Source organism: Thalassophryne amazonica, chromosome 6, assembly GCF_902500255.1.
Source record: "Thalassophryne amazonica chromosome 6, fThaAma1.1, whole genome shotgun sequence".
NCBI lineage: Eukaryota > Metazoa > Chordata > Actinopteri > Batrachoidiformes > Batrachoididae > Thalassophryne > Thalassophryne amazonica.
The window spans coordinates 12,023,615-12,050,729 of record NC_047108.1 but is presented as its reverse complement, the minus strand read 5'-3'; the positions used below and the strand labels follow the sequence as shown (position 1 = coordinate 12,050,729).

Sequence of the window (27,115 nt, the reverse complement as noted above, 5' to 3'; positions counted from 1 at the left end):
ATAATAATTGATCAACATATCGATTTATTCTGCCTTACAGAAACCTGGTTACAGCAGGATGAATATGTTAGTTTAAATGAGTCAACACCCCCGAGTCACACTAACTGCCAGAATGCTCGTAGCACGGGCCGAGGCGGAGGATTAGCAGCAATTTTCCATTCCAGCTTATTAATTAATCAAAAACCCAGACAGAGCTTTAATTAATTTGAAAGCTTGACTCTTAGTCTTGTCCAACCAAATTAGAAGTCCCAAAAACCAGTTTTATTTGTTATTATCTATCGTCCACCTGGTCGTTACTGTGAGATTCTCTGTGAATTTTCAGACATTTTGTCTGACTTAGTGCTTAGCTCAGATAAGATAATTATAGTGGGCGATTTTAACATCCACACAGATGCTGAGAATGACAGCCTCAACACTGCATTTAATCTATTATTAGACTCTATTGGCTTTGCTCAAAATGTAAATGAGTCCACCCACCACTTTAATCATATCTTAGATCTTGTTCTGACTTATGGTATGGAAATTGAAGACTTAACAGTATTCCCTGAAAACTCCCTTCTGTCTGATCATTTCTTAATAACATTTACATTTACTCTGATGGACTACCCAGCAGTGGGGAATAAGTTTCATTACACTAGAAGTCTTTCAGAAAGCGCTGTAACTAGGTTTAAGGATATGATTCCTTCTTTATGTTCTCTAATGCCATATACCAACACAGTGCAGAGTAGCTACCTAAACTCTGTAAGTGAGATAGAGTATCTCGTCAATAGTTTTACATCCTCATTGAAGACAACTTTGGATGCTGTAGCTCCTCTGAAAAAGAGAGCTTTAAATCAGAAGTGCCTGACTCCGTGGTATAACTCACAAACTCGCAGCTTAAAGCAGATAACCCGTAAGTTGGAGAGGAAATGGCGTCTCACTAATTTAGAAGATCTTCACTTAGCCTGGAAAAAGAGTCTGTTGCTCTATAAAAAAGCCCTCCGTAAAGCTAGGACATCTTACTACTCATCACTAATTGAAGAAAATAAGAACAACCCCAGGTTTCTTTTCAGCACTGTAGCCAGGCTGACAAAGAGTCAGAGCTCTACTGAGCCGAGTATTCCTTTAACTTTAACTAGTAATGACTTCATGACTTTCTTTGCTAATAAAATTTTAACTATTAGAGAAAAAATTACTCATAACCATCCCAAAGATGTATCGTTATCTTTGGCTGCTTTCAGTGATGCCGGTATTTGGTTAGACTCTTTCTCTCAGATTGTTCTGTCTGAGTTATTTTCATTAGTTACTTCATCCAAACCATCAACATGTCTGTTAGACCCCATTCCTACCAGGCTGCTTAAGGAAGCCCTACCATTATTTAATGCTTCGATCTTAAATATGATCAATCTATCTTTATTAGTTGGCTATGTACCACAGGCTTTTAAGGTGGCAGTAATTAAACCATTACTTAAAAAGCCATCACTTGACCCAGCTATCTTAGCTAATTATAGGCCAATCTCCAACCTTCCTTTTCTCTCAAAAATTCTTGAAAGGGTAGTTGTAAAACAGCTAACTGATCATCTGCAGAGGAATGGTCTATTTGAAGAGTTTCAGTCAGGTTTTAGAATTCATCATAGTACAGAAACAGCATTAGTGAAGGTTACAAATGATCTTCTTATGGCCTCGGACAGTGGACTCATCTCTGTGCTTGTTCTGTTAGACCTCAGTGCTGCTTTTGATACTGTTGACCATAACATTTTATTACAGAGATTAGAGCATGCCATAGGTATTAAAGGCACTGCGCTGCGGTGGTTTGAATCATATTTACTATCTAATAGATTACAGTTTGTTCATGTAAATGGGGAATCGTCTTCACAGACTAAGGTTAATTATGGAGTTCCACAAGGTTCTGTGCTACGACCAATTTTATTCACTTTATACATGCTTCCCTTAGGCAGTATTATTAGACGGCATTGCTTAAATTTTCATTGTTACGCAGATGATACCCAGCTTTATCTATCCATGAAGCCAGAGGACACACACCAATTAGCTAAACTGCAGGATTGTCTTACAGACATGAAGACATGGATGACCTCTAATTTCCTGCTTTTAAACTCAGATAAAACTGAAGTTATTGTACTTGGCCCCACAAATCTTAGAAACATGGTGTCTAACCAGATCCTTACTCTGGATGGCATTACCCTGACCTCTAGTAATACTGTGAGAAATCTTGGAGTCATTTTTGACCAGGATATGTCATCCAAAGCGCATATTAAACAAATATGTAGGACTGCTTTTTTGCATTTACGCAATATCTCTAAAATTAGAAAGGTCTTGTCTCAGAGTGATGCTGAAAAACTAATTCATGCATTTATTTCCTCTAGGCTGGACTATTGTAATTCATTATTATCAGGTTGTCCTAAAAGTTCCATGAAAAGCCTTCAGTTAATTCAAAATGCTGCAGCTAGAGTACTAACGGGGACTAGAAGGAGAGAGCATATCTCACCCATATTGGCCTCTCTTCATTGGCTTCCTGTTAATTCTAGAATAGAATTTAAAATTCTTCTTCTTACTTATAAGGTTTTGAATAATCAGGTCCCATCTTATCTTAGGGACCTCATAGTACCATATCACCCCAGTAGAGCGCTTCGCTCTCAGACTGCAGGCTTACTTGTAGTTCCTAGGGTTTGTAAGAGTAGAATGGGAGGCAGAGCCTTCAGCTTTCAGGCTCCTCTCCTGTGGAACCAGCTCCCAATTCAGATCAGGGAGACAGACACCCTCTCTACTTTTAAGATTAGGCTTAAAACTTTCCTTTTTGCTAAAGCTTATAGTTAGGGCTGGATCAGGTGACCCTGAACCATCCCTTAGTTATGCTACTATAGACTTAGACTGCTGGGGGGTTCCCATGATGCACTGAGTGTTTCTTTCTCTTTTTTCTCTGTATGCACCACTCTGCATTTAATCATTAGTGATTGATCTCTGCTCCCCTCCACAGCATGTCTTTTTCCTGGTTCTCTCCCTCAGCCCCAACCAGTCCCAGCAGAAGACTGCCCCTCCCTGAGCCTGGTTCTGCTGGAGGTTTCTTCCTGTTAAAAGGGAGTTTTTCCTTCCCACTGTAGCCAAGTGCTTGCTCACAGGGGGTCGTTTTGACCGTTGGGATTTTTATGTAATTATTGTATGGCCTTGCATTACAATATAAAGCGCCTTGGGGCAACTGTTTGTTGTGATTTGGCGCTATATAAATAAAATTGATTGATTGATTGATTGGTCAGGGACCAAGGTCAAAACTTTGGCCCAATGCTTATATATAGGTGTGCACAGACCTGATACAGGGAGGAGGTCAAACACCAAACACCTGTCAGAGTGGTGTGCAGACAACAACTTGGTCCTCAGTATCACCAAAACCAAGGAGGTCATCATAGACATTGATAGTGGGGGCATGTGTGTGTGAGGCCGTAAACGCTGTCACCTCAGAGCAGTGCACACACACACTGAAGTTAAAAAAATTAGGTGCGCTGCAGCTGACAGTGTGTGACACTCACAACTTCACACATGCATTTATTGACAAATACTGAATACAGGGAGACAATCAGGGGCCTGTTAAGAATCTGCAGCTCTAGTTTCACCATCAAGAAACAAAAAGACATTAATAGTATTAACAAAAAACATAGCTGAATGTGCACATGCCCAAAATGTGCCCGCACTAGTTTTCATTCAGAACAATTACAATTACACAAATTAACTATTCATGCAGCCACCCATCGTGCACTGTGCCAGCCTCTAGCCCAGGGGTGGGCAATCATGTGCCATGAAGGGTGGAGACACAGCAGGTTTTCCTTGCTACCAATCACTTCAGCAAGTGATTTCATTGACGATCAGGTATTTATGTTCAGGAGGAGAAGCTCACCAGCAGCCCGGCCCTCATTGCCCACCCCTGCTGTAGCCTGTTCCCAACCCACCCCACTGCATTTGCGCATCACATATGATTTGAACATTGATTGAATGAAAATGTTTCCTATTAACATAAACAAATTCATCATGTGATGGTGCCTTTAAAACAATATGTGTGCAGTCAGCAGCTCCGATTACATTAGGGAAACTGGCTCTCACTGCAAATTGCGCTTTAATATTGGAATGTGATGTACCTAGATGACATTCGGATGATTGCATTCCACACAGCTGGCATAGCTCGGCTCAAGATTGACTGGCACACTCCTGACCAATCGGACAGCTCACTTTGGAATGCCCCTGTTGCCCGGACGCCCAGCATGGTCAGCACCTGTGTGGGCACAGACAACCCCTGGCTCCTCGCTGTATTGCACTCTGGGCCGGCCACAGTTCTGTGCCTGCACAGAACTCCAGTAACAGTGGCCTTGGTAATTGAAATCGGCTTATGAGCCAATTATTTTTATTTGCAAGTAAATCCTTGGATTCCCTAAGTACACGCTGATGTCGGGTTGCACCATTTGCAAGGTCCTCTAACAATGAAAACGCCATTGTTAATGCTATTTTACGCATCACTTTGTGCATGCTTTTATATCCACCCATATAACTGCAAACACATGGGTGTGTTAATTGTTCATAAGCGTGTCTCTGGTGTGCACATCACTCTGATGACTTCTTGTTTTCACATTATACCACACATTTCCACGGTCATTTCACTTTTGATACATCTGAACGTTAGCGTGGAGACGGACGTACGCCACGTTGTTTGCATATGCAGCCGTTGTACATGAGGCTCCCAGACAGTTGCTGACTGCTGAAAAAAATAAAATAAATGTGAGCGTGAAAGTCCTGAGGTCACGTCATGCATGTTTGTATACTTCAGTTTCTGTGGTGAAGGATTTCAGCTTCACTGAGGTTCAGCGATGTGAGACAAAGTCATGTTCTCGTTTCCCTACAAGTGAACCCCCAGACGATAGAATTCTGATTTTGGACAAAAGGCATCACAAAGCCTTGGTGGGAAATCAATTAGTTCTGTCCTGGTTAAACACTGTTCTCAGTGTAGCTGTTCCAGTAAATACTCCTTATTCTTACTTTATTGCTGTGGAACTGCAAATTCCTGTAATGGAACACTTGAAGTGAGACTGTGAGCACCTGCTTCACTTACTGATGCAGATTAAAACCAGAAAGCATTTCTGTTGTCTCACACATGCGAGTGACTGTGATGATCGGAATCCAGTCTTGCAGCATGTTTTTGTTCTGGCAATCAGGAGAAATGTGTCCTGAGACACTTGAGTACTGTTCAGTGTTTATCTGGATTAATTTCAGACAGGCTGGAGGGATTTTATTTCCCAGCTGGCTTGGAAACGCCTCGGGATCCCCCAGGATGAGTTAGAGGACTGGACTGAGTATAAGGATGTGTGGGATGAGCTGCTGGTCTGCTGCTTTTGTGACTCATACCCACATAAGAGGCAAAAAAAAAAAAAAAAAAATGAATGAATGAACAGGACAGTTAGTTTGCAGTGTAATTTATTACATAATAAAGTCACATGATACAAGACTTTTAATCAAGTTGGTTTGAAAACCAGCAAACTTAAATTCCTCACTTATTCTTCCTGAGTTGGTAAAATGTGCAAAACCTGTCACCAACTGAACGGTCCCCCCTAAAAATCGGTCCGCCCTGCCTTCACTGTGCATGCGTCATTTCTGTGCATCAGCCGCGGTTCACTGATTATCATTTCTGCTTCAAACTGCCTCCACTCATCAAGATATCTGAAGCTTTTGTACAACAATCATTTCCACATAAATTCAGCATTATTTCGCAATAAAAGACAGAAGAAGCCATCAGAGCGCCGCAGCCATGACGAGCTGCTCCTGCTGTGTTCAGTGCGCCTCCGTCATTTCAAAGCCTCAGTAGCGACTCACAGATTATCACCTTGTTTCTGCTTAAAACTGACTTTAGAATGATTTAAGAGGTTTTACTTTGTCATCTGATGGTTAATAATCACATTATTCCCTTTGATCGTTTTGGGTGTAGCGAGTCAGACTCAAGACGAGCTGCTGTGGTCCCAAATGATGCATGCGCAGTGAAGGTAGGGCAGAGCGATCTTTAGGGGGTGGACCATTCGGTCTGTGACACCGGTTTTATAATTTTGGTCTACATCTGCACAAGTTCCAGGAATTCTTGTAACACTTATGTGACCTGACGTGTTCATAAGCTGGGGCGTGGTTGTAATTGTGTGTAATTTTATTGGTTCTTCTGGCCCCTGAGGGTTGCCACATGCATCATTGATATTTGGTGTAGGTTTTACACTGGATGACTTTAGTGATGCAAATCCAAGTCTGCAGTCCTTGGAGAAACACACACGCTGCTCCTTTTGTACCAAAGCTGTTTCTCAGCCATGTATTATTCAGAACCTACTGTGCTTCACTAAATTGAGCATGAGCATGAGAATGTTTTCACTTGTGACATCTGACGGCGTGGTGTGAGCTCCGAACGGCAGGACTGTGGCACCGTGCTGTGCGCTGTTGACCTCTACGGCTTAGTTAATGGTATCTCATTTTGTGAAGTAGCATTGGCCATTAGAACGTTTCTGAACAATATGAATGAATGTTGGTTTCAAAATGTTGCTACTTTTTAAAAATAGAGGTTTTGTGCAGGTTTCAGAAAGTAAATTCAACTACTTTCATACATTTTTCCATGATGGGAACTGAACCCAGCCACTGAGGTTCCACAAACCAGTGCACAGTTTGTGGCAGTTCGAAGTCTCGAGAAATGAGGAGAGCTGTACCAGGAACTGTAATCTTCATAAAACCTGCACCAAATCAAACATGACGATCATAAATCAGATTTGCGTTCCAGATCAGTTGAGGTTCACGTTAAAAAGGACTGCCACCGTACGACTGGTGAGCAGGATATGGCGGCACGGTGGATTAGTGGTTAGCACTAAGGCCTCGCAGCAAGCAGGTTGTGGGATCACTTCCCGGCTATCCTGTGTGGAGTTTGCATGTTCTCCCCGTGTCTGTGTGGGTTTGCTCCGATTCCTCACACAATCAAAAACATACTTATTTAGGATCTGAACCTTAACTGGAGTTGGTCCCCGGGCGCTGGACTCTGGCTGCCCATTGCATTGGATTGTGTCTAACTGTAATTAGGTTGGGTTAAAATTCATTGGTGGGCAAAGAGGTCAAAACAATGCAGGCTTTCCTTGCAGCCAATCACCTCAGCAGGTGGGTTTGCTGATGAGCTTCTCCCCTTAAGAAAAACACCTGATCGTCAATGAATCACCTGCTGAGGTGATTGGTAGCAAGAAAAACCTGCAGTGTGTTGGGCCTTCATGGCAGATTGCCCATATTTGGGCTAAATGCAGAGGACAAGTTTTGTTGTATGTATGTACAATGACAATAAAGACTATATTAATTATTATATTATCACATAGTGGAAGTGATGCTACTGTTGGATGAAGGAGGAAAAGGAGAGGAGAGAGGCTAGAAATCCTGAAGGAAGAGAATTAGTGTGAAGCTCCAAAGTGAACAAGCAAGGATAAATATCATCAGCACATACAAACATGATGTGAGACAGAGGAGAAAAATTTCTGGAGTGAGTTAGATCAGCAGTTCCTGACTCCCTAACCTGCATATTTTCTATCTTTCCTTGCTCTGCCACAAGTTGATTATCTCATTCTGGTGTGTTCTACCAAAGAAGAGCTAATAGACCCTTGAATGAGCTAATCAGCTTTCAGCAGGGCATGGAGAATGGGAACATCTGCAGGTTAAGGGGTCCCTGAGGACCAGAGTTGGGTTCCACTGAGTTACATGAGGTACTAGAGAGCGTATCCAAGAAAGAAAGAGTGGTGATTGGAGAGGATAACAATGTGCATAATGGTAGAAGAAACAGTGGTGATGATGAGATATTGGGTATGTACATAATCTAGAAGAGGGATATGGAAGGACAGCTGGGAGTGGAGATATGCCACTGAATCAGAACGTTAGGAGGGGGGAGAGAAGGATGTGGTGATGTGGGATTAGGATGGAGACACTGTGAGACCATTGAGGTGTTTGGTAGGAATGATGAACGGGTTCAAAATGGAGGTGGGACTGCACCAAGAATCAGCTCCGACCTTGTTCTTGTGTAAGATGGTGACTGACAGGTTCATGGATGAGCCCAGACAGGAGTCTGCAAGAACTATCACACATCTGTGATACGCAGACGACACTGTGATCTATACTAACAGCAGGGAGATGTTTGAGGTGTACCTGGAGAACTGGAGATACACACTGGAAAGAAGGGGAATGAAAGTCAGCCAGAGTAAGATGGAGTACGTGGGAAGCACAGCGGTGCTGCTGTAAGAGGAAGTACTTGAGAAGCGTGAGACCAGCTATGTTGTACATCTTAGAGGCAGTGGCACCATCAAGATGACAGGAGGTGGAGCTGGAGGTGGCAGAGCTGAAAATGTTGCGATTTTCCTTTGGAGTGACAAGTATGGGCAGGATTAGGAATGAACATTTCAGCGGGACAGTGCAGGTTGTACGGTTCTGATATAGTGAGACTGAGATGGATCCAGTGTGTACAAGGGAGAAGGATGCTGAGGATGGAGGCACCAGGCAGGAGGAGAAGAGGGAGGACAAAGAGGAGGTTTATGATTGCTGAGGGAGGACATGCAGCTGGTTGGTGAGACAGAGGAAGATACAGAGGACAGGGTGAGATGGAGATGGATGATCTGCTGTGGCGCCCCCTAATGGGAACAAACAAATAAAGGTTTCATTTGAAAATTAATTTAGATATTGTAAAGTTTTTTTTCACATTGATATTAAAGAATTTAATTTGTAAAATCTTTGCTGGTTTTTCTTTTTTCATTTTTAAAGATGCTGGATATATTTAGACCATTGGTTTTGATTCCACTTTGACATTTTGCCTCTACCTGCTTTTCATAATCTCATTTGCTTTCTGTCTGCACAATTCCTGATTGCCTGTTTGTATTGTTTTATTATTAAACAGTACGTGTGTCTCTGCGGGTTTTTCTTTTAGAAATCCCAGCGATCTGGAGCTCGTCTGTCACTTCTGCAGAACATTCTTCATCATTCCAGTCAGGACTCACAAATGTGTTTCCTGTCAAACAGAAGAAAAGGAGAGATCAAAATAAAAAGAACAAACAGAGAGGATGCCAAGTGGGGCGAATACCATCCAGACTGTCAAAGTCTGTTCCAGATTTCATCTCCAGTGGGAGAAAACTCAGAGAAGAGCTTCATGAAGAGAAAAACACTGTGAACAAGCTGCCTGGATGCAGAATCAGAAACAAAGCTTCCAGTGGGGTGGGACGACTAATGAAAATCATTAGTCGATTAGTCGTGTACCATTAGTCATCAACTAATCAACTAGTCATTGACTAAATTTGACAGTGAATGAATTAAGCCAATTTAGAATCTTCATGGTGAAACTCAAATGTTAAAACATAATAGACTTTCCTGAGCTGACTTGTGGCTGCTGTCCTTGTCGTCTTGCAGTCCAAACAAGCGTTGTTCCGTGTACTATAAGTGTGAATCACAGCATCTCATTCAGTATACAAGAGCAGCTTGTCATGCGTGTAGACAGTGCTATCTTGTGGCCATAGATGATAATGCAGCTTTTTTTTTTCCATACGTATATGCCATATTTTCCAGAATACAAGTCACATTGGAGTAGAAGTCACAGGACCTCCCAAACTAGTAAATAAAAAAATGATGTACTCTGGAAAATATAGTAAGTTGCTTTGGACTATATCAAATCAAATCAGTTTTATTTATATAGCGCCAAATCACAACAAACAGTTGCCCCAAGGCGCTTTATATTGTAAGGCAAAAGCCATACAATAATTACAGAAAAACCCCAACGGTCAAAATGATCCCCTGTGAGCAAGCACTTGGCGACAGTGGGAAGGAAAAACTCCCTTTTAACAGGAAGAAACCCCCAGCAGAACCAGGCTCAGGGAGGGGCAGTCTTCTGCTGGGACTGGTTGGGGCTGAGGGAGAGAACCAGGAAAAAGACATGCTGTGGAAGAGAGCAGAGATCAATCACTAATGATTAAATGCAGAGTGGTGCATACAGAGCAAAAATAGAAAGAAACACTCAGTGCATCATGGGAACCCCCCAGCAGTCTAAGTCTATAGCAGCATAACTAAGGGATGGTTCAGGGTCACCTGATCCAGCCCTAACTATAAGCTTTAGCAAAAAGGAAAGTTTTAAGCCTAATCTTAAAAGTATAGAGGGTGTCTGTCTCCCTGATCTGAACTGGGAGCTGGTTCCACAGGAGAGGAGCCTGAAAGCTGAAGGCTCTGCCTCCCATTCTACTCTTACAAACCCTAGGAACTACAAGTAAGCCTGCAGTCTGAGAGTGAAGCACTCTATTGGGGTGATATGGTACTATGAGGTCCCTAAGATAAGATGGGACCTGATTATTCAAAACCTTATAAGTAAGAAGAAGAATTTTTCATTCTATTCTAGAATTAACAGGAAGCCAATGAAGAGAGGCCAATATGGGTGAGATATGCTCTCTCCTTCTAGTCCCCGTTAGTACTCTAGCTGCAGCATTTTGAATTAACTGAAGGCTTTTCAGGGAACCTTTAGGACAACCTGATAATAATGAATTACAATAGTCCAGCCTAGAGGAAATAAATGCATGAATTAGTTTTTCAGCATCACTCTGAGACAAGACCTTTCTAATTTTAGAGATATTGCGCAAATGCAAAAAAGCAGTTCTACATATTTGCTTAATATGCACATTGAAGGACATATCCTGATCAAAAATGACTCCAAGATTTCTCACAGTATTACTAGAGGTCAGGGTAATGCCATCCAGAGTAAGGATCTGGTTAGACACCATGTTTCTAAGATTTGTGGGGCCAAGTACAATAACTTCAGTTTTATCTGAATTTAAAAGCAGGAAATAGAGGTCATCCATGGCTTTATGTCTGTAAGACATTCCTGCAGTTTAACTAATTGGTGTGTGTTCTCTGGCTTCATGGATAGATAAAGCTGGGTATCATCTGCGTAACAATGAAAATTTAAGCAATGCCTTCTAATAATACTGCCTAAGGGAAACATTTATAAAATGAATAAAATTGGTCCTAGCACAGAACCTTGTGGAACTCCATAATTAACCTTAGTCTGTAAGGAAGACTCCCCATTTACATGAACAAATTGTAATCTATTAGATAAATATGATTCAAACCACTGCAGTGCAGTGCCTTTAATACCTATGGCATGCTCTAATCTCTGTAATAAAATTTTATGGTCAACAGTATCAAAAGCAGCACTGAGGTCTAACAGGACAAGCACAGAGATGAGTCCACTGTCTGAGGCCATAAGAAGATCATTTGTAACCTTCACTAATGCTGTTTCTGTACTATGATGAATTCTAAAACCTGACTGAAACTCTTCAAATAGACCATTCCTCTGCAGATGATCAGTTAGCTGTTTTACAACTACCCTTTCAAGAATTTTTGAGAGAAAAGGAAGGTTGGAGATTGGCCTATAATTAGCTAAGATAGCTGGGTCAAGTGATAGCTTTTTAAGTAATGGTTTAATTACTGCCACCTTAAAAGCCTGTGGTACATAGCCAACTAATAAAGATAGATTGATCATATTTAAGATCGAAGCATTAATTAATGGTAGGGCTTCCTTGAGCAGCCTGGTAGGAATGGGGTCTAATAGACATGTTGATGGTTTGGAGGAAGTAACTAATGAAAATAACTCAGAACAATCAGAGAGAAAGAGTCTAACCAAATACCAGCATTACTGAAAGCAGCCAAAGATAACGATATGTCTTTGGGATGGTTATGAGTAATTTTTTCTCTAATAGTTAAACATTTATTAGCAAAGAAAGTCATGAAGTCATTACTAGTTAAAGTTAAAGGAATACTCGGCTCAACAGAGCTCTGACTCTTTGTCAGCCTGGCTACATGCACATGCACCCTATAACTACCTCTCACCGCCAAGCTCAGCCTTCCAGCAGACCTGGGGCCAACAGGGTCTTCAGTGCAGTTCAGTCCCGTCATCACCAGGGCCTTCCACAATATTGCACTCGGTAGCACAGACTAGTTCTCCACGGGTTTCGCTCACGCCTGAGATGGGTTGTCGGAATATCGATCCTGCAGGTAGCTTTCCAGACTTCCCAGTGTTTGACAGGTTTTGTGAACAATTCTCCTTCTGCTACAATTCCTTCCATGGTACAAACTTTAAGAACCTGAAGAAGTGATACCTGGCTACTGCCCAAACGGTGGTTAGTTCCCACAGTTGGGCGGTGACGTTGCTCCCTGAACTCTCTTCTGTGAAAAAGGTCTTGGAAAGCGTTAACCCCCCAGACTGGGCCCGGGACCCCAAAGCATTTTATTATAAGATGGACTGCCCGGTGTCTTCCATGTCCAAAGTGCCTCCAGCTACTCCACACAGAGTCACTTCGGTCTCCTTGGCTTCATCTTCACTCACACCAACCCAGTCCTGTCTCCAGCGCACAACGTCAACCGGCGTCATCAGCTTGAGTACGGGTCCTCGGAGAAGGAAGAGGAGCCACACTAAGGCTGTCAGAGGAGACTTGCAGCGGGGAACCACGATGGCCACCGCCCATCTCATCCCTTCCTCTGAGCCATCTCAGAAGGAGAAGCCTGGTTCTCTTGCAGAGCCGTCTTTAGCCTCCAGGGTGAGGATCACATATAATGACTGTGACTTTCTCTACAGGTCTCTCAGTGAGCCCAGCAGTTCCGATGAGGAAGCAGGGAACTCGCATGCTGCCTCCTGTGATGTCACAGTGGGGAATCCCATCTCAACCCCTGAGGACGTCATGGAGCAGCGAGCCGTTCCTCCTCCAGTTAGCTTCTTTGATGCTGCAGTAACGGGTATTGCCACGGGGCTTCAACCTTCCACAGTTGAAGTTCTTTTTGAAAAAACAGACATGGTATCTTCTAAGCCAGAGTATGGTGGTCATGTAGTGTCTGGTAACAGTGACCTAAGCAGTTCCAAAGACAAATTTGAGGGAAGTAATGGTAATCAATCAGGATCCTGCTGTTTGCAGAATACGGACCTGGGGGCAGGCCTAGATAAACAGGCTCAAACAGAAGGGTCTACTGCATCTCAGGATCCCGCTCATACCATTCCCAGTCTATGTCGCGAAAGTGATTCTCCTGAAGATACATATTGGTCTTACATTTTCCAAGACCCTGAGGGTAACAGTTACAATCCCAGTCAAAATGTCAATTCTTCTGATTGGGCTGATATATCCCCAGATCCCAATTGCACCAGGTCCAAACTCAGTTCGGCTATTCATTCTTGTGACACTACAGTAAGGTCTAATGCTTCTCAAGATCCAGTCCATACTGGTCCTAATTTCAGTAATTGTAATGATTCTTATGATAATAGAGAGCCATGTGAGATTAATCACTTCGGATCTGACTTGAAACACAGTAGCTCTTACACAAGTATAAATGTTTCCTTGGCGCTGGGCTCTGCATTGAAATCCAGTACGACTTCTCTAAACCAAGATAGTAGTAGAACTATGTGCCCATGTACTAGTCAATGTTTAGATGTCAGTGATGGTACCGCGCAAAGTATTCTTAAGTGTGAAAGGAGCCTCTGTATTTTCCCAGACAAATATGAGTCCGTTCCCAGAAAACGAATGCCCTATTCCTGGAGTCAGTCAGAGTTTAAAGGGGAATTGCAATGATGAACATGGCAGTTGTGCTTATTATGACTTGCCTCCACTCAATTTTGACATGCGCAAGAGCACATCTGCTGAGACTACAGTCGCCACCGTGGTCCCAGGAGGGTCGCGCGGTCCCACGTCAGTTGCCGCCGTGGGCCCAGGAGGGTCGCAGGGTCCCACGTCAGTCGCCGCCGTGGGCCCAGGAGGGTCACATGGTGCCACGTCAGTCGCCGCCGTGGGCCCAGGAGGGTCGCACGGTCCCACGTCAGTCACCGCTGTGGGCCCTGGAGGGCCGTACGGACTCCGAACGGGCTCCAATGTAGCCTGCAGCCGGCCGACGAGCCGTTCTCCGTTTTTGTTTCTGACTCCTGCCAGCCAAAGAATCGGTCCCCTATGTCTTCAGGCAACTTTGGCCGGGCTTCCCTTCATTCAAGGAACTTTGGCTGGTCTTCCCTTCCTTCAAGGGGTTTCAGCTGGCCTCCTTGTTCTCCACCATTCTCCTTTTGTCAACAGCCAGCCCAGGGTTTCTGCAGAGGTCAGCCTATGGACTCATCATTTAATGGTTTATTTGTAAATCCTCGTTCCTGGACTGATGCACCCTGGTGCAGGGGTGTTCCCACCGGCCAGCCCCCGCTTTCTATGGAGGTCTGCCTATGAACTCTGTGTCTTTTGTTTCCTCTGGTTTCCAAGTTGGTTCTCACTGGTTCACATGGAAGTTTGTTCTTTTCTGCACTCTGGTGTTCTCCTTTTGTCAGTACATGTTCTTGTTGCGTAATCAATACAGGTGTGCCTCATTAGTTCAGCTGGCTATTTAAGGTCACATTTTGACTTGGTCCTGGCTGGTCCATTGTTTGTTGCTGATGCTTCTCATGTCATGGTGGTATGTATTATATTATTGACCAACGAAATTCTTTAAGTTTATTTGTTTGTTGATATGTTCAGGTAATTTCCTGGGACTCTAAGCATATTTGGCTTTTGTTTGTACTTGGTTGGTTTTTCCTCACCCTGTGTTCAGGGTTATTTGTATTTTAGTTATAACTTTCCTCACTCTTGCTGTTTTTTGTAACCTCACCCCTATTTGGATAAAGCCTATTTTTTGTGGAATCCTTTTACTCTCCTGCTGAGTTTTGATATTACACCCTTAATGGGATAAAGACTTTATTTTGCTGATCTTTTCGCTCACCGGCCATGTGTTAGATACCACACCCCTTTTTGGATTTAGACATATTTTTGTCCTTACCCACTTCTGTTTTTGTATATCGGGCTCATTGACTGTTTATTAAAACTTGGCAACTTTTTTGAACTCACCTCCTGTGTTTTGGCTGTCTTGCATTTGGGTTCTTTTTTGTTAAATACCTGGCTCTGAATCCTGACAGACTGCTGCTAATCCTCCCCCTCGGCCCGTGCTACGAGCATTCTGGCAGTTAGTGTGACTCGGGGGTGTTGACTCATTTAAACTAACATATTCATCCTGCTGTAACCAGGTTTCTGTAAGGCAGAATAAATCAATATGTTGATCAATTATTATATCATTTACTAACAGGGACTTAGAAGAGAGAGATCTAATGTTTAATAGACCACATTTAACTGTTTTAGTCTGTGGTGCAGTTGAAGGTGCTATATTATTTTTTCTTTTTGAATTTTTATGCTTAAATAGATTTTTACTGGTTGTTGGTGGTCTGGGAGCAGGCACCGTCTCTACGGGGATGGGGTAATGAGGGGATGGCAGGGGGAGAGAAGCTGCAGAGAGGTGTGTAAGACTACAACTCCGCTTCCTGGTCCCAACCCTGGATAGTCACGGTTTGGAGGATTTAAGAAAATTGGCCAGATTTCTAGAAATGAGAGCTGCTCCATCCAAAGAGGGATGGATGCCATCTCTCCTAAGACCAGGTTTTCCCCAGAAGCTTTGCCAATTATCTATGAAGCCCACCTCATTTTTTGGACACCACTCAGACAGCCAGCAATTCAAGGAGAACATGTGGCTAAACATGTCACTCCCGGTCCGATTGGGGAGGGGCCCAGAGAAAACTACAGAGTCCGACATTGTTTTTGCAAAGTTACACACCGATTCAATGTTAATTTTAGTGACCTCCGATTGGCGTAACCGGGTGTCATTACTGCTGACGTGAATTACAATCTTACCAAATTTACACTTAGCCTTAGCCAGCAGTTTCAAATTTCCTTCAGTGTTGCCTGCTCTGGCCCCCGGAAGACAATTGACTATGGTTGCTGGTGTCGCTAACTTCACATTTCTCAAAACAGAGTCGCCAATAACCAGAGTTTGTTCCTCGGCGGGTGTGTCGCCGAGTGGGGAAAAATGGTTAGAGATGTGAATGGGTTGGTGGTGTACAGGGGGCTTCTGTTTAGAACTACGCTTCTTCCTCACAGTCACCCAGCCGGCCTGCTTTCCCGGCTGCTCGGGATCTGCTGGGGGACAGCTACCTTGGTCCGCACCAACTACAGGGGCCTGGCTAGCTGTAGGATTTTCCAAGGTGCAGAGCCAAATCTCCAATTCACCCAGCCTGGCCTCCAAAGCTACGAATAAGCTACACTTATTACAAGTACCATTACTGCTAAAGGAGGCAGAGGAATAACTAAACATTTCACACCCAGAGCAGAAAAGTGTGGGAGAGACAGGAGAAGCCGCCATGCTAAACCGGCTAAGAGCTAGTAGCTGTGCTAAGCTAGCGGATTCCTAAAAACACACAAAGTGAATAATGTGTAAATAATTTAGAGGTGATTCAGCAGAGGGAGTGCTTTAGTTAAGGCACGTGAAGATTACACTGTGAAACAAATCCTTATCTAGTTAACTAGATCAATCTAACTACGCAGATTAAACAGCTAACAGATACAGCAAAACACCGCTGTGCTCCGGAACAGGAAGTGATACAATACCGCAGTGAGAGCCAACCACCAGTAGAGGTAAGGAAGAGTCAGAGGTACAGAGGTGAGCAGACTGAAAGTTAGCGGACTATAAGTCGCAGGACCTCCTAAAATAGAAAAGTAGTTAAAGAAAAGAAGGAAAAAAATGCGGCCTACACTCCACAAAATCAGGTAATAACACAAAGAACATGTTCATGATGATTCAGTGCCAGTGTGTCTCCAGGTAGATAAACCCAATTATCCTGCATCAAATGTTAAGGAGACACAAAACCAGTGTTGTATAAAGTACTGGAAAATCACACTTAAGTAAAAGTACAGATACCCATTAAAGTAGACCTGCATTGAAATAAATGTGGTCAGATTTCAGAAAGAAATAGCTGATATGTATTTATAAGACCCTTGTGAATACAGTAAAGTAAATCTGTAAGCCCAAATTTGTAATTCAGTGGAGAAATCTTAATTTAAAAATGAAAAATTTGCAGCTAAAATTTAGCCCTCTGTGAAAACAGTTTGTACAGCCGTATCATTTCCATGACGTCCGATCCCGCATTGAAATTGATTTTATCTGTTAGTAATGTTACTTATACACGTCCTGGTTTCAACATCCAAAAGTAAGCTGCAATGAATGTGAGATACAGATCTGTGTGCTCAGATCAGCAATGACATCGACAGCGGGCACCGTTCTTCCTCTCCCGCTCTCTGCCTCCGCTGCGCTTATTAAGTCTGCGGGCTCGTTAACCGCCGATGCAGGCCACTCACACCGCCCGTGTCTGCTTTGCAGCCGGCATCACTTCTCTGTCTACTGAATGGAGCTGCAGCACACTTGGCACAAGTCCTGAGATTACGCTCGCTGTTTTAATGCGAAGCGGCAAAATCCACAGCACTGCACGTCTCGGCAATCGGAGCCCCAGAGCTCCATGGACGCTGAGAGAAGTTTATATATTTTTAATGACTGTGATTCTTTGTGGGTCTCGCCTCCATATCCCGCGATGGTACCGGAGGCGAAAGACAGTAGATTTTCATTGCGACACCACTCAATCAAGATAATTTTCAAGCACAAATAAAAGAAATGTGTACTCACCAAACGTGCCGCAAGACAATATGAAGTTTTAAAAAAAGTAGATCCTTCTATATAAGACAAGAAAAAGGTGCAGATGCAAACTGACGTAAATCCACAAATTACAATTGGCGCAATGCATGCTGGGAGAGGGTTTTGTCGTGACGTCTCGGCAGCGTCCATGAGAGGGACAATTTGCAGAGGGCTAAATGTTAGCTGTAAATTTGTCATTTTCAAATGAAGATTTCTCTGTTGAATGACAAATCTGGGCTTGCAGATTTACTTTACTACATTCACAAGGATCTCATGTGTAAATGTAAGTCATTTTTTGTTCAAAAAATCTGACTGCATTTTTTTCATTGCAGGTCTCCTTTAAAAAAAATGACTTTGGTAGAAGTTCAAGTCACTGATTGAAATGCTGCTCAAGTAAAAGTCTTAAAGTATCTAGTATTTATTGTACTTAAGTATGACAAGTAATGTACAACTAAATGTACTCAAGTATTGAAAGTAAAAGTACAAGTAAATGTTAATAATCAAAAACGGACTGATTTTTTTTTAATATTACAAAGTTTATCTAGGCTTGTAAATGACTGGTAGTATTAGTCAAAATACTGAAAATTGTGCACATCACACAAAAACACTTCAGAAACAAGGTTTCAAAACATAAACCAGAGTAGGCTACTCACTAGGTGTTCACAGGAAACAGTTATAAACAGTTATTTCTTTCTATATGTATTTATTTATTTTCATTGTTACATGGTTTTATCTTTTCTGTTGTTTTGTTTCATTGGGTTCTTTTTGCCTCTTTCTCTGAAATTGTATTGTAACATTATTAGTCTATTATTATTGTCTATTATGTAGACTATTATTGTTGTTGCTATAATATATGAATATAAAAAAATACAATTTGACTCTTTTACGGCAACGAATGCTGAGCCATTAATTATACAGAAAACAAATCAACATGAACGTGCTGATGCGAACAGCTTAATGCTAACTTTAACATTGAAAACCCCATAGACATGCTAACACGTTAGCATTGGTCCAGTTTATAAGTTATAAAATACATCTATCAACTGTTTCAGAAGACCATAACAGGTCGGTTTAACATAAAAATATTAAATATTACTCACAGACATATGCTCTTCAGTGTTTTAGCAGGGAAAAATTAGGAAAAAGCGAAATAAAACAATCAATCCACGAATCGTAGATCGAAGCACTGCTTCGACCTGCGAATCACTGCTTCGACTGGTTCAAGGTTCAAAGCAAAGCCGTGCTGCAGAAAAGTTGATTAGAGACCCGCTGCAGGTCTGTAATCAATGTAGAGAAATGATCATTTTCCTGACAAACACCCCCCAAGTGCGCAACTGCAAAAAAAGCCTACTGGACATGCCTCATGACAAATCGGCCTGACTTCGTTGCAGTTACTAGTAATCAGTGGTGTCTCTGGGTGAAAACACAACTTTTTTCGTGTGTGTGTGTGTGTGTGTGTGTTTTTTGGTAACGAGTAACGGCATGGCGCTTAGAAAATGTGTCGGAGTAGAAGTATGCAACTGAGGTCAGAAATGTAGTGAAGTAAAAGTGAAAGTAAGCTGAATTAAAAAAACTCAAGTAAAGTACAAAGTCTCCCAAAATGTACTTAAGTACAGTAGTGAAGTATTTTTACTTTGTTACTATACAACACTGCACAAAACTCTACAGTGATGGGAGATTTCTGGGAACTCCCGGAAATTTGGGTATTTACTTCCAAGATGAGTTATTGGGGGGCGGGGGTTATTTTTATTTTCCTGGCTCCATCAGATTTAGTCTGGTCTGACTTGATGATGTTCGCATTTGTAAAATCACTTGGAAATGTCTCCGATGAGATGTCAGAGTGGATATTAAGTCTCATGTTTTCACATCCTGATCTGAGACTGAAGGATAAAATGGAACGTGCTGCCGCTCGTACACACAGCAACAAATGAGAGACGCCGTTACAGATTTCACAGTGAACTCCGCGTTGTGTTGAAACTACAAGTACAAACAAATGGATGGAAACGTGCTGTTGCAGGGAGACGATTTTAAGGCCATCAGTAATAAATTCAGATGGGCCTGGTTCAAGCAAAAAGGACCAAAACACCAACCCAATTTTTTAACCCCTTAACGCCCGAATTTATATAGCTGTATATAAAAAAATGTTTTGTGTGTTTTTGCCTTTAAGTAGATGGTAAATAATGTTGAGATTATTAATTTCACTTTTGCACAAAAACTAGATAGTAATATTGGGTATTCTGGTAATGACTTTATGTTATAATGTTATAATAATAATGATGGTATGTTGCAAATTTGCGACAACAGGCATACTGGTCAATTTGGTAAGTTGCATATTTGAGTCAGAGATTGTAGTATATATGCGACGATGGGCATTAAGGGGTTAAAATCATCGTTTATATAGAAAAGATAAAAGTCCCGGGAAGTTTTTGATCTCAGAACATGTCATGACAGAATTCAATATCAGTTTACCTTATTGGATATTTTGCAGAAATCAAAATCTGTATTTGGGATGAATTTACTTCAAACTGTCTCCATGCAAATGTGATATGTTTGTCCCTTAAATCTGCATTTTATGGTTTCTTGTTACATGGCTGTAAAATAATCATGTGGAGGAAAATATGATAAACATCTAACTTGCTTGTCAGATATTGATGTGAAAAACGTTTGTGTCGTTTTTCACAACACATAAGTTGTGAGTATCCCAGAAATGCTGATGTCAGCACTCAATGGGAAAATAATTTTTATAAGTGAAAAAGAATCAAATTGATCCCAAATCAGTGTTCATGAGAAGTAAAAGTGATTTTGGTGACAGTAGGTGCAGCTTTTCTTGTATCAAATTTTATTTTAGTTTATTTTAAGACACTATCAGTTGTTATAAAAGCAGAAATTGCTGAAGTCAAATGTTGAGATAAATGTAGTGAGAGAACAGTAACAGTCCAATGTGAATATGTCATTTTTATGGAATAGTAATAACACCGTGTGTATTACAGTTCTGTCATCTTGGCAATATGGGAAAATATGCTTTTTATGACTAAAATGAGCAACAAAATGGGACTGAGAAATATCTCTCATTTAGCTTATTACTTGCACCAGATTGCACCAAATCACATGTAATATTCTGGGGGAGGTCCCACAGAGCCTCCACTAGACGTTGCAGCCCCAAAGTCATGAAAAAAAAGTATATTTTTTTTCTCCAAGGACCACTCACATCGCTGACTCTAGTTCCCATCACCACAGGGGTATGTTATACTTTCTCCTGCCTCTATTTGCTGCTTGGTTAATAGAATGACCCCAAACTTAATGATCCAGAGTAAAAATTCTGGGCCTGTCTGTAAGAATGTGTTTTTAACATGGTAAGACGGGTTAGGTGAAGGCCAGTGCAGTGTCAGCTGTGTCCTAAATGTTGGGTGTAAAGGGGCAGATTCAGGCATCTGAAGATATATATATATATTTTTTTAATTACAAAATAAAATCACAGAATTTCACAATCTCAAAAGATGCAACATATTGTTCTGAAATAGGACACAGCATTTTTTTTTTTTTTACAGTACTAATAAACATGTTTTACAAACGTTGATCAAATTGTTGGGCAGTTTTTAGAACCCACCTTTTGATATTTTACAGACTGAACAGCTGATCGATTGATTTTGACGGACAGAAATAACTGCAGCCCGACTGTGTGCTTTAATGCAACAAGATTATATGACATTTCTTACATAGTTTTAATGTAAACTGTTAAATGGACTGCATTTATATAGCGCTTTCCATCTGCATCAGACACTCAAAGCACTTTACAATAGTGCCTCACATTCACCCCAATGTGAGGGTGCTGCCATACAAGGTTCTCACTACACAGTTTTACTGTAAACTGTTACATGTTATGCTGCTAGCATTAAAAAAAAATGTGTGCGTGTGTGTGTGTTTGGGTGGATTGGGGGGGGGGGGGGGGGGTGATGTGTTATTTTTTCCATAACACTTTGAAGCAGATCCGGTAAACAGAGCCAGTAAACTGGAAGAAAATCTTCCTCAAATTTCCTATCCTGGAATATAAACAACAAAATTTTGTGATGAGTCTGCAGGAGCCCCCTCCCCACCCACCCCACATCCAGATGGGTGTGTGAAGTCCTGGGCAGAGGTAATTTATTCAGGCCTTGGTGAGATTATTCGGCTCCATTCTTATCTCAACCCACAAAGACATTAACTGACTTATACATGGACTAAAGCATGCTCTAGCTTTTCCCTTTCACCTTCCTTCCTACCCCCCCCTGCGGCAGGCCCCCGTTCTTCCCAAGCTGGCAGGCGGCGCGACTCCAGTAGCAGCGGCTACCATACACTCACATCGCCTCAATTTGGAAAACGGACTGTTTCAAGTTTAATGCACATAAACAGTGTCAAATGTACACTCAACAAAAATATAAACGCAACACTTTTGTTTTTGCTCCCATTTTGTATGAGATGAACTCAAAGATCTAAAACTTTTTCCACATACACAATATCACCATTTCCCTCAAATATTGTTCACAAACCAGTCTAAATCTGTGATAGTGAGCACTTCTCCTTTGCTGAGATAATCCATCCCACCTCACAGGTGTGCCATATCAAGATGCTGATTAGACACCATGATTAGTGCACAGGTGTGCCTTAGACTGCCCACAATAAAAGGCCACTCTGAAAGGTGCAGTTTTATCACACAGCACAATGCCATAGATGTCACAAGATTTGAGGGAGCGTGCAATTGGCATGCTGACAGCAGGAATGTCAACCAGAGCTGTTGCTCGTGTATTGAATGTTCATTTCTCTACCATAAGCCGTCTCCAAAGGCGTTTCAGAGAATTTGGCAGTACATCCAACCAGCCTCACAACCGCAGACCACGTGTAACCACACCAGCCCAGGACCTCCATATCCAGCATGTTCACCTCCAAGATCGTCTGAGACCAGCCACTCGGACAGCTGCTGAAACAGTCGGTTTGCATAACCAAAGAATTTCTGCACAAACTGTCAGAAACTGTCTCAGGGAAGCTCATCTGCATGCTCGTCGTCCTCATCGGGGTCTCGACCTGACTCCAGTTCATCGCCATAACCGACTTGAGTGGGTAAATGCTCACATTCACTGGCGTTTGGCACGTTGGAGAGGTGTTCTCTTCACAGATGATGCCAAGGAGATGTGTTGCACTGCATGAGGCAAATGGTGGTCACACCAGATACTGACTGGTATCCCCCCTCAATAAAACAAAACTGCACCTTTCAGAGTGGCCTTTTATTGTGGGCAGTCTAAGGCACACCTGTGCACTAATCATGGTGTCTAATCAGCATCTTGGTATGGCACACCTGTGAGGTGGAATGGATTATCTCAGCAAAGGAGAAGTGCTCACTATCACAGATTTAGACTGGTTTGTGAACAATATTTGAGGGAAATGGTGATATTGTGTATGTGGAAAAAGTTTTAGATCTTTGAGTTCATCTCATACAAAATAGGAGCAAAACCAAAAGTGTTGCATTTATATTTTTGTTGAGTATATATGTGTTGTCTTAATTCTGATGTGTGCCATTATTACGGTAAACAAGTAATAATTGTGGATTAATTGCTGTTTGTCTGTGGAATGTGAGTGTGGCAATCTCGTTGTTGTAATGACAATGATAATAAAGCTATCCATCCATATGATTAAATAAATACCATTCTACTTGGATATAATGTTCACTTACTGTAAACTATGCAAATGAACTTGGACTTAAATTTAAAGCAAGTGGAGATAGTGGTGGGGGTGGTGGGGGTGTTCAGGGGAATAAATCCCCCTAGTGGATGCATGTGTCAGTGCATATATCTAAAAAAAAAAAAATCTCATAACATAATATGTGTGTGTGCAACTTCATTTGCCACCAGGGATTTCAGGTTTATTTGTGCTGGCTTCCAGGTCCTGATGGCCGCCACAAGGCCTGCTGGGAGTTTGATTGAGAGAACGGGCAGCGAGATCCGGACCAGTGCTGATCCACAAACTGCAGCATGAACCAGGCAAGAGTCCACCACTCTTCCCCGGATGAGATGCGAATCTATCACAAGTTACTCTCCCTCCAAGACCGGTACCCATTCCCAACTGGCTGGATCGGGACAGATGGACTTTTTAGATGTTGTAGTGAGATGGATAATCTCTGCATATGAATCTAAGCTCAGACATCACTGTGCTTTTTAACAAATTTACTGACTTTCAAAGTAGGTGCAGCCGATCTGCTCTGTGTCAGGCTGATCCCGTCAGATCTCAGAAGCTAAGCAGTGCGGGACCTGGTTAGTACTTGGATGGGAGACCTCTTTGGAACACCAGCGGCTGTGTGTGTTTCTCCAGGTAACACTGGAGTTGCGTCAGGAAGGGCATCCGGCATAAAACTTGTGCCCAATATCATTGCGGATCTGGTTGTATCTGCTGTGGCGACCCTGAACACAAAACGGGAGCAGCCGAATGGACAACTGACTTTCAAAGTAGGTGCAGGTGTGTACAGTAAGTGGACTCAGAGTCTATGGACGGGTGTCTGCGGTCTTACAAACTAATCAGGCTACTGCCAGCACCAAATTACATTTAAATAAATACCAGCAAAGTGAGTCTCCCAGATTCAGTTCATTCAAACATCCATAAAACATCTTCCTGGGACATTATTGTGCTGCCTGTAATTAAGAGATTTCTCTGAGAACTAACAAGCACCTGTTTTTGAGGAAGCATGGAAACAAGATCAGTGCAATTACCTGCTAAAGCACAAACATTTTCTCTCACCTGCAGAGTCTCTGAGTGTGCGCGGTGGGTCACCTTATCGTCTGCCGGGTCAGACTGACAGTGCAGGACGGCGTCGTGAACGGTGCAGAACAGACACGGCTTTGACACTTTGCCATTAAAGAAACCTTCGTTCTGCAGGTTCTCCACCACACCGGCTGCAGAGGGAGAAGGAGGAGAGATGAAGTGAAACAGGGAGGAGGAGGAGGAGGAGGCGTTAGCAGGAGTGAACGACATAGAACCAGCAGGATGAAAGTTTGCAGAGTTTGTGCTCAGTAAACACTGAAATAATTCCTGTCTACATAAATATTCAATGCTGTCAATCAGCAAACCAACACAAGCACACACACACACACACACACACACACACACATGCGCACGCACACATATTTGTGTAATTGCAGGTTGTAAACTCAGCTCAGGATAATTGGATCTGCAGCTCTGAGCGCTGGCAGCTTTATTGTTTTCCAAAATGACGTCACATTTTTAGTATTAAATAGAAATTTGCTGGTATAGAAGCAGGTATCACACACAAATGTGCATCAAATGCCAATATAATAACTGAATCTGATTATCGCTGCTTCTGTTGTGATGTTATCGCTGTTGTTTGTTTGTTTCAGGACTGATCTAAATGTTTTCAGTTGATCTCCATGAAACTTGTTGGAATAATAAAAGATGCTTAAAGTGGATGATATTCTTACGAACAACAACAAAAAACTAGAGCACCACGCTTGTAGAGCGCAAACCTTTCCACAAATTCCACAGATTTTTACCTTGGAAAAAAATTTCAAGGTCAAAGTCCTGTTAGAAATGACTTTTCATAAGATAAAATATAATACAAAATAAAGATCAAAAGGGCTTTTCAATGTTAAAAATCAAATATCTGCTAAATCCGCAATACAGATCAGAGGCGGATCAAACAGTCTGTTCACAGAGTGTCAGTTTGTACCTCATCGTCACAAATGAGAGTGATTAAAGCACTTTTGATTGAGACATAATAAAAATGTACATCAATTGGGCTTTTCACTGTTACATTCAAATGTCCACAAAATCCACAATCTGGTGTCGCCGACCGAAGGTCCCCCCCAAAAATCAGTCCACCCTGCCTTCACTGTGCATGTGTCATTAGCCGCAATTCACAAATTATCACCTCATTTCTGCTTCAAACTGCACTCTAGTCATCATCTATCTCAGAGACAGATATCTGAAGCTTTTGTACAATAATCATTTCCACATAAATTCAGCATTATTTCATCATAAAAGACAGAGGAAGCAATCAGAGCGCAGCAGTCAGACGAGCTAGTGCTAGTGCGTTCACTGCGCTTCCATCACTTCATAGCGTCAATAGCGACTCACAGATTATCGCCTCATTTCTGCTTAAAACGGCCTCGTTTTTTCTTAAAATTGAGTTTAGAATAGAGGTGAGCGATACCGGGAATTCTGGTATTGATCCGATACCAAGTAAATACAGGCCCGGTATCGCTGATATCAATACTTTTTCATATTTAAGCTTCATAGATCCAAGGATACAAAAGACCTAGGATAGAATTTCACCAAACATTGTACTGACAGCAAAATACTTTAATATCACAATCAACATTTTTGTTTAAAAAAATGTCATTCAACACAGCTTAAAACAAAATCTCCTGAGGTAGAGGGCTGAGAAACCACAATAAAAGGGTATGCTGCTCCATGTTGTGTGAGACACAGCGCAGCACTGTTCTTACAGATAGAGAGTAGACTTTGATTAATCTGCGTGCGCAGCAGTCGCTGTGTGCGGGAGAGAAAAAAGCTTGAGTATCGATCTTTTTACACGAGGATCGTTCAATATCAATACCAGCGTTGGTATCGATATTATCGATATTAGGAGCGATCCGCCCACCTCTACTTTAGAATGATTTAAGATGTTTTACTTTGTCAGCTGATGGTTAATAATCGCATTATTCCCTTTAATCACTTTGGGTGTAGAGAGTCAGACTCAGAGAGTCAGACTCAGACGTGCTGCTGCAGTCCCAAATGACGCATGCGCAGTGAAGGCAGGGCAGACCAATTTTTAGGGGGGAATCGTTCGGTCTGCGACACCAGATCAGTTCCAGATCACATTTTGATAGTGAGTGTAAGTCTGCACCTCACTTTCAAATATGAGAGTGATTGGGGCACGTTTGATTAAGATATAATAAAATATACATTAAATGGGGATTTCAATGTTAAATTTAAATGGCCACAAAATCTGTAATTCGGATCTGATCCAGATCAAACTTTGTCTGTTGATAAAGGATACCATCCTACATAACACACTCAAATATGAAAGAAATGTGATCTTTTTTGACAGAGTTATGAATTTGTTGACAAATTGTTCAATGTTAAAGATGGAGATTTTTCCAGTCTTCCAAGATTTGTCCTGACTTTGACCTATGACCTTGAAAACTGAATTAGCTCGTGTCTATCAGGATGTGAATCTTCAGTAAACATTTCATGAAAAATTGTGGTTCCAGACTGTTCACAAACAAACAAATGGACGAAAACATAACCCCCTCTAACTTCATTGGCAGAAAAAACCCCCTGCACTTCATGTCCATGTTAATGTAAACAAGCTGGTAGAAAGGACGAAGCGACCAGATGGTACAAGCCAAAAGATAAGGTTTTATCACTGAGATACCGATGGAGAAGGAACTACAGAAGTTCAAGGAATGGTTTGATTCCAACAAATTGTCACTTCACTTTGGTAAAACAAAGTGTATCATATTTGGTAATAAGCCCAGGACTTCATGTAGAAGTTTAAGAGTAA

At 41.9% G+C, this 27,115-nt stretch overlaps 1 protein-coding gene across 1 annotated transcript in view; it reads right to left on the bottom strand.

The window, feature by feature from the left end:
• Positions 1–8,673: 8,673 nt before the first annotated feature.
• The window catches only part of slc26a6 (solute carrier family 26 member 6), a 127,391-nt gene continuing 108,949 nt past the window's right edge, over positions 8,674–27,115 (bottom strand). The window contains exons 18-19 of the mRNA XM_034171757.1: positions 24,331–24,485; positions 8,674–9,031 (exon numbers count right to left, since the gene is read on the bottom strand). Coding sequence (XP_034027648.1) covers positions 9,017–9,031; positions 24,331–24,485 — 170 coding nt within the window. The 3' untranslated portion in view covers positions 8,674–9,016. The remainder of the gene's footprint in view (positions 9,032–24,330; positions 24,486–27,115) is intronic.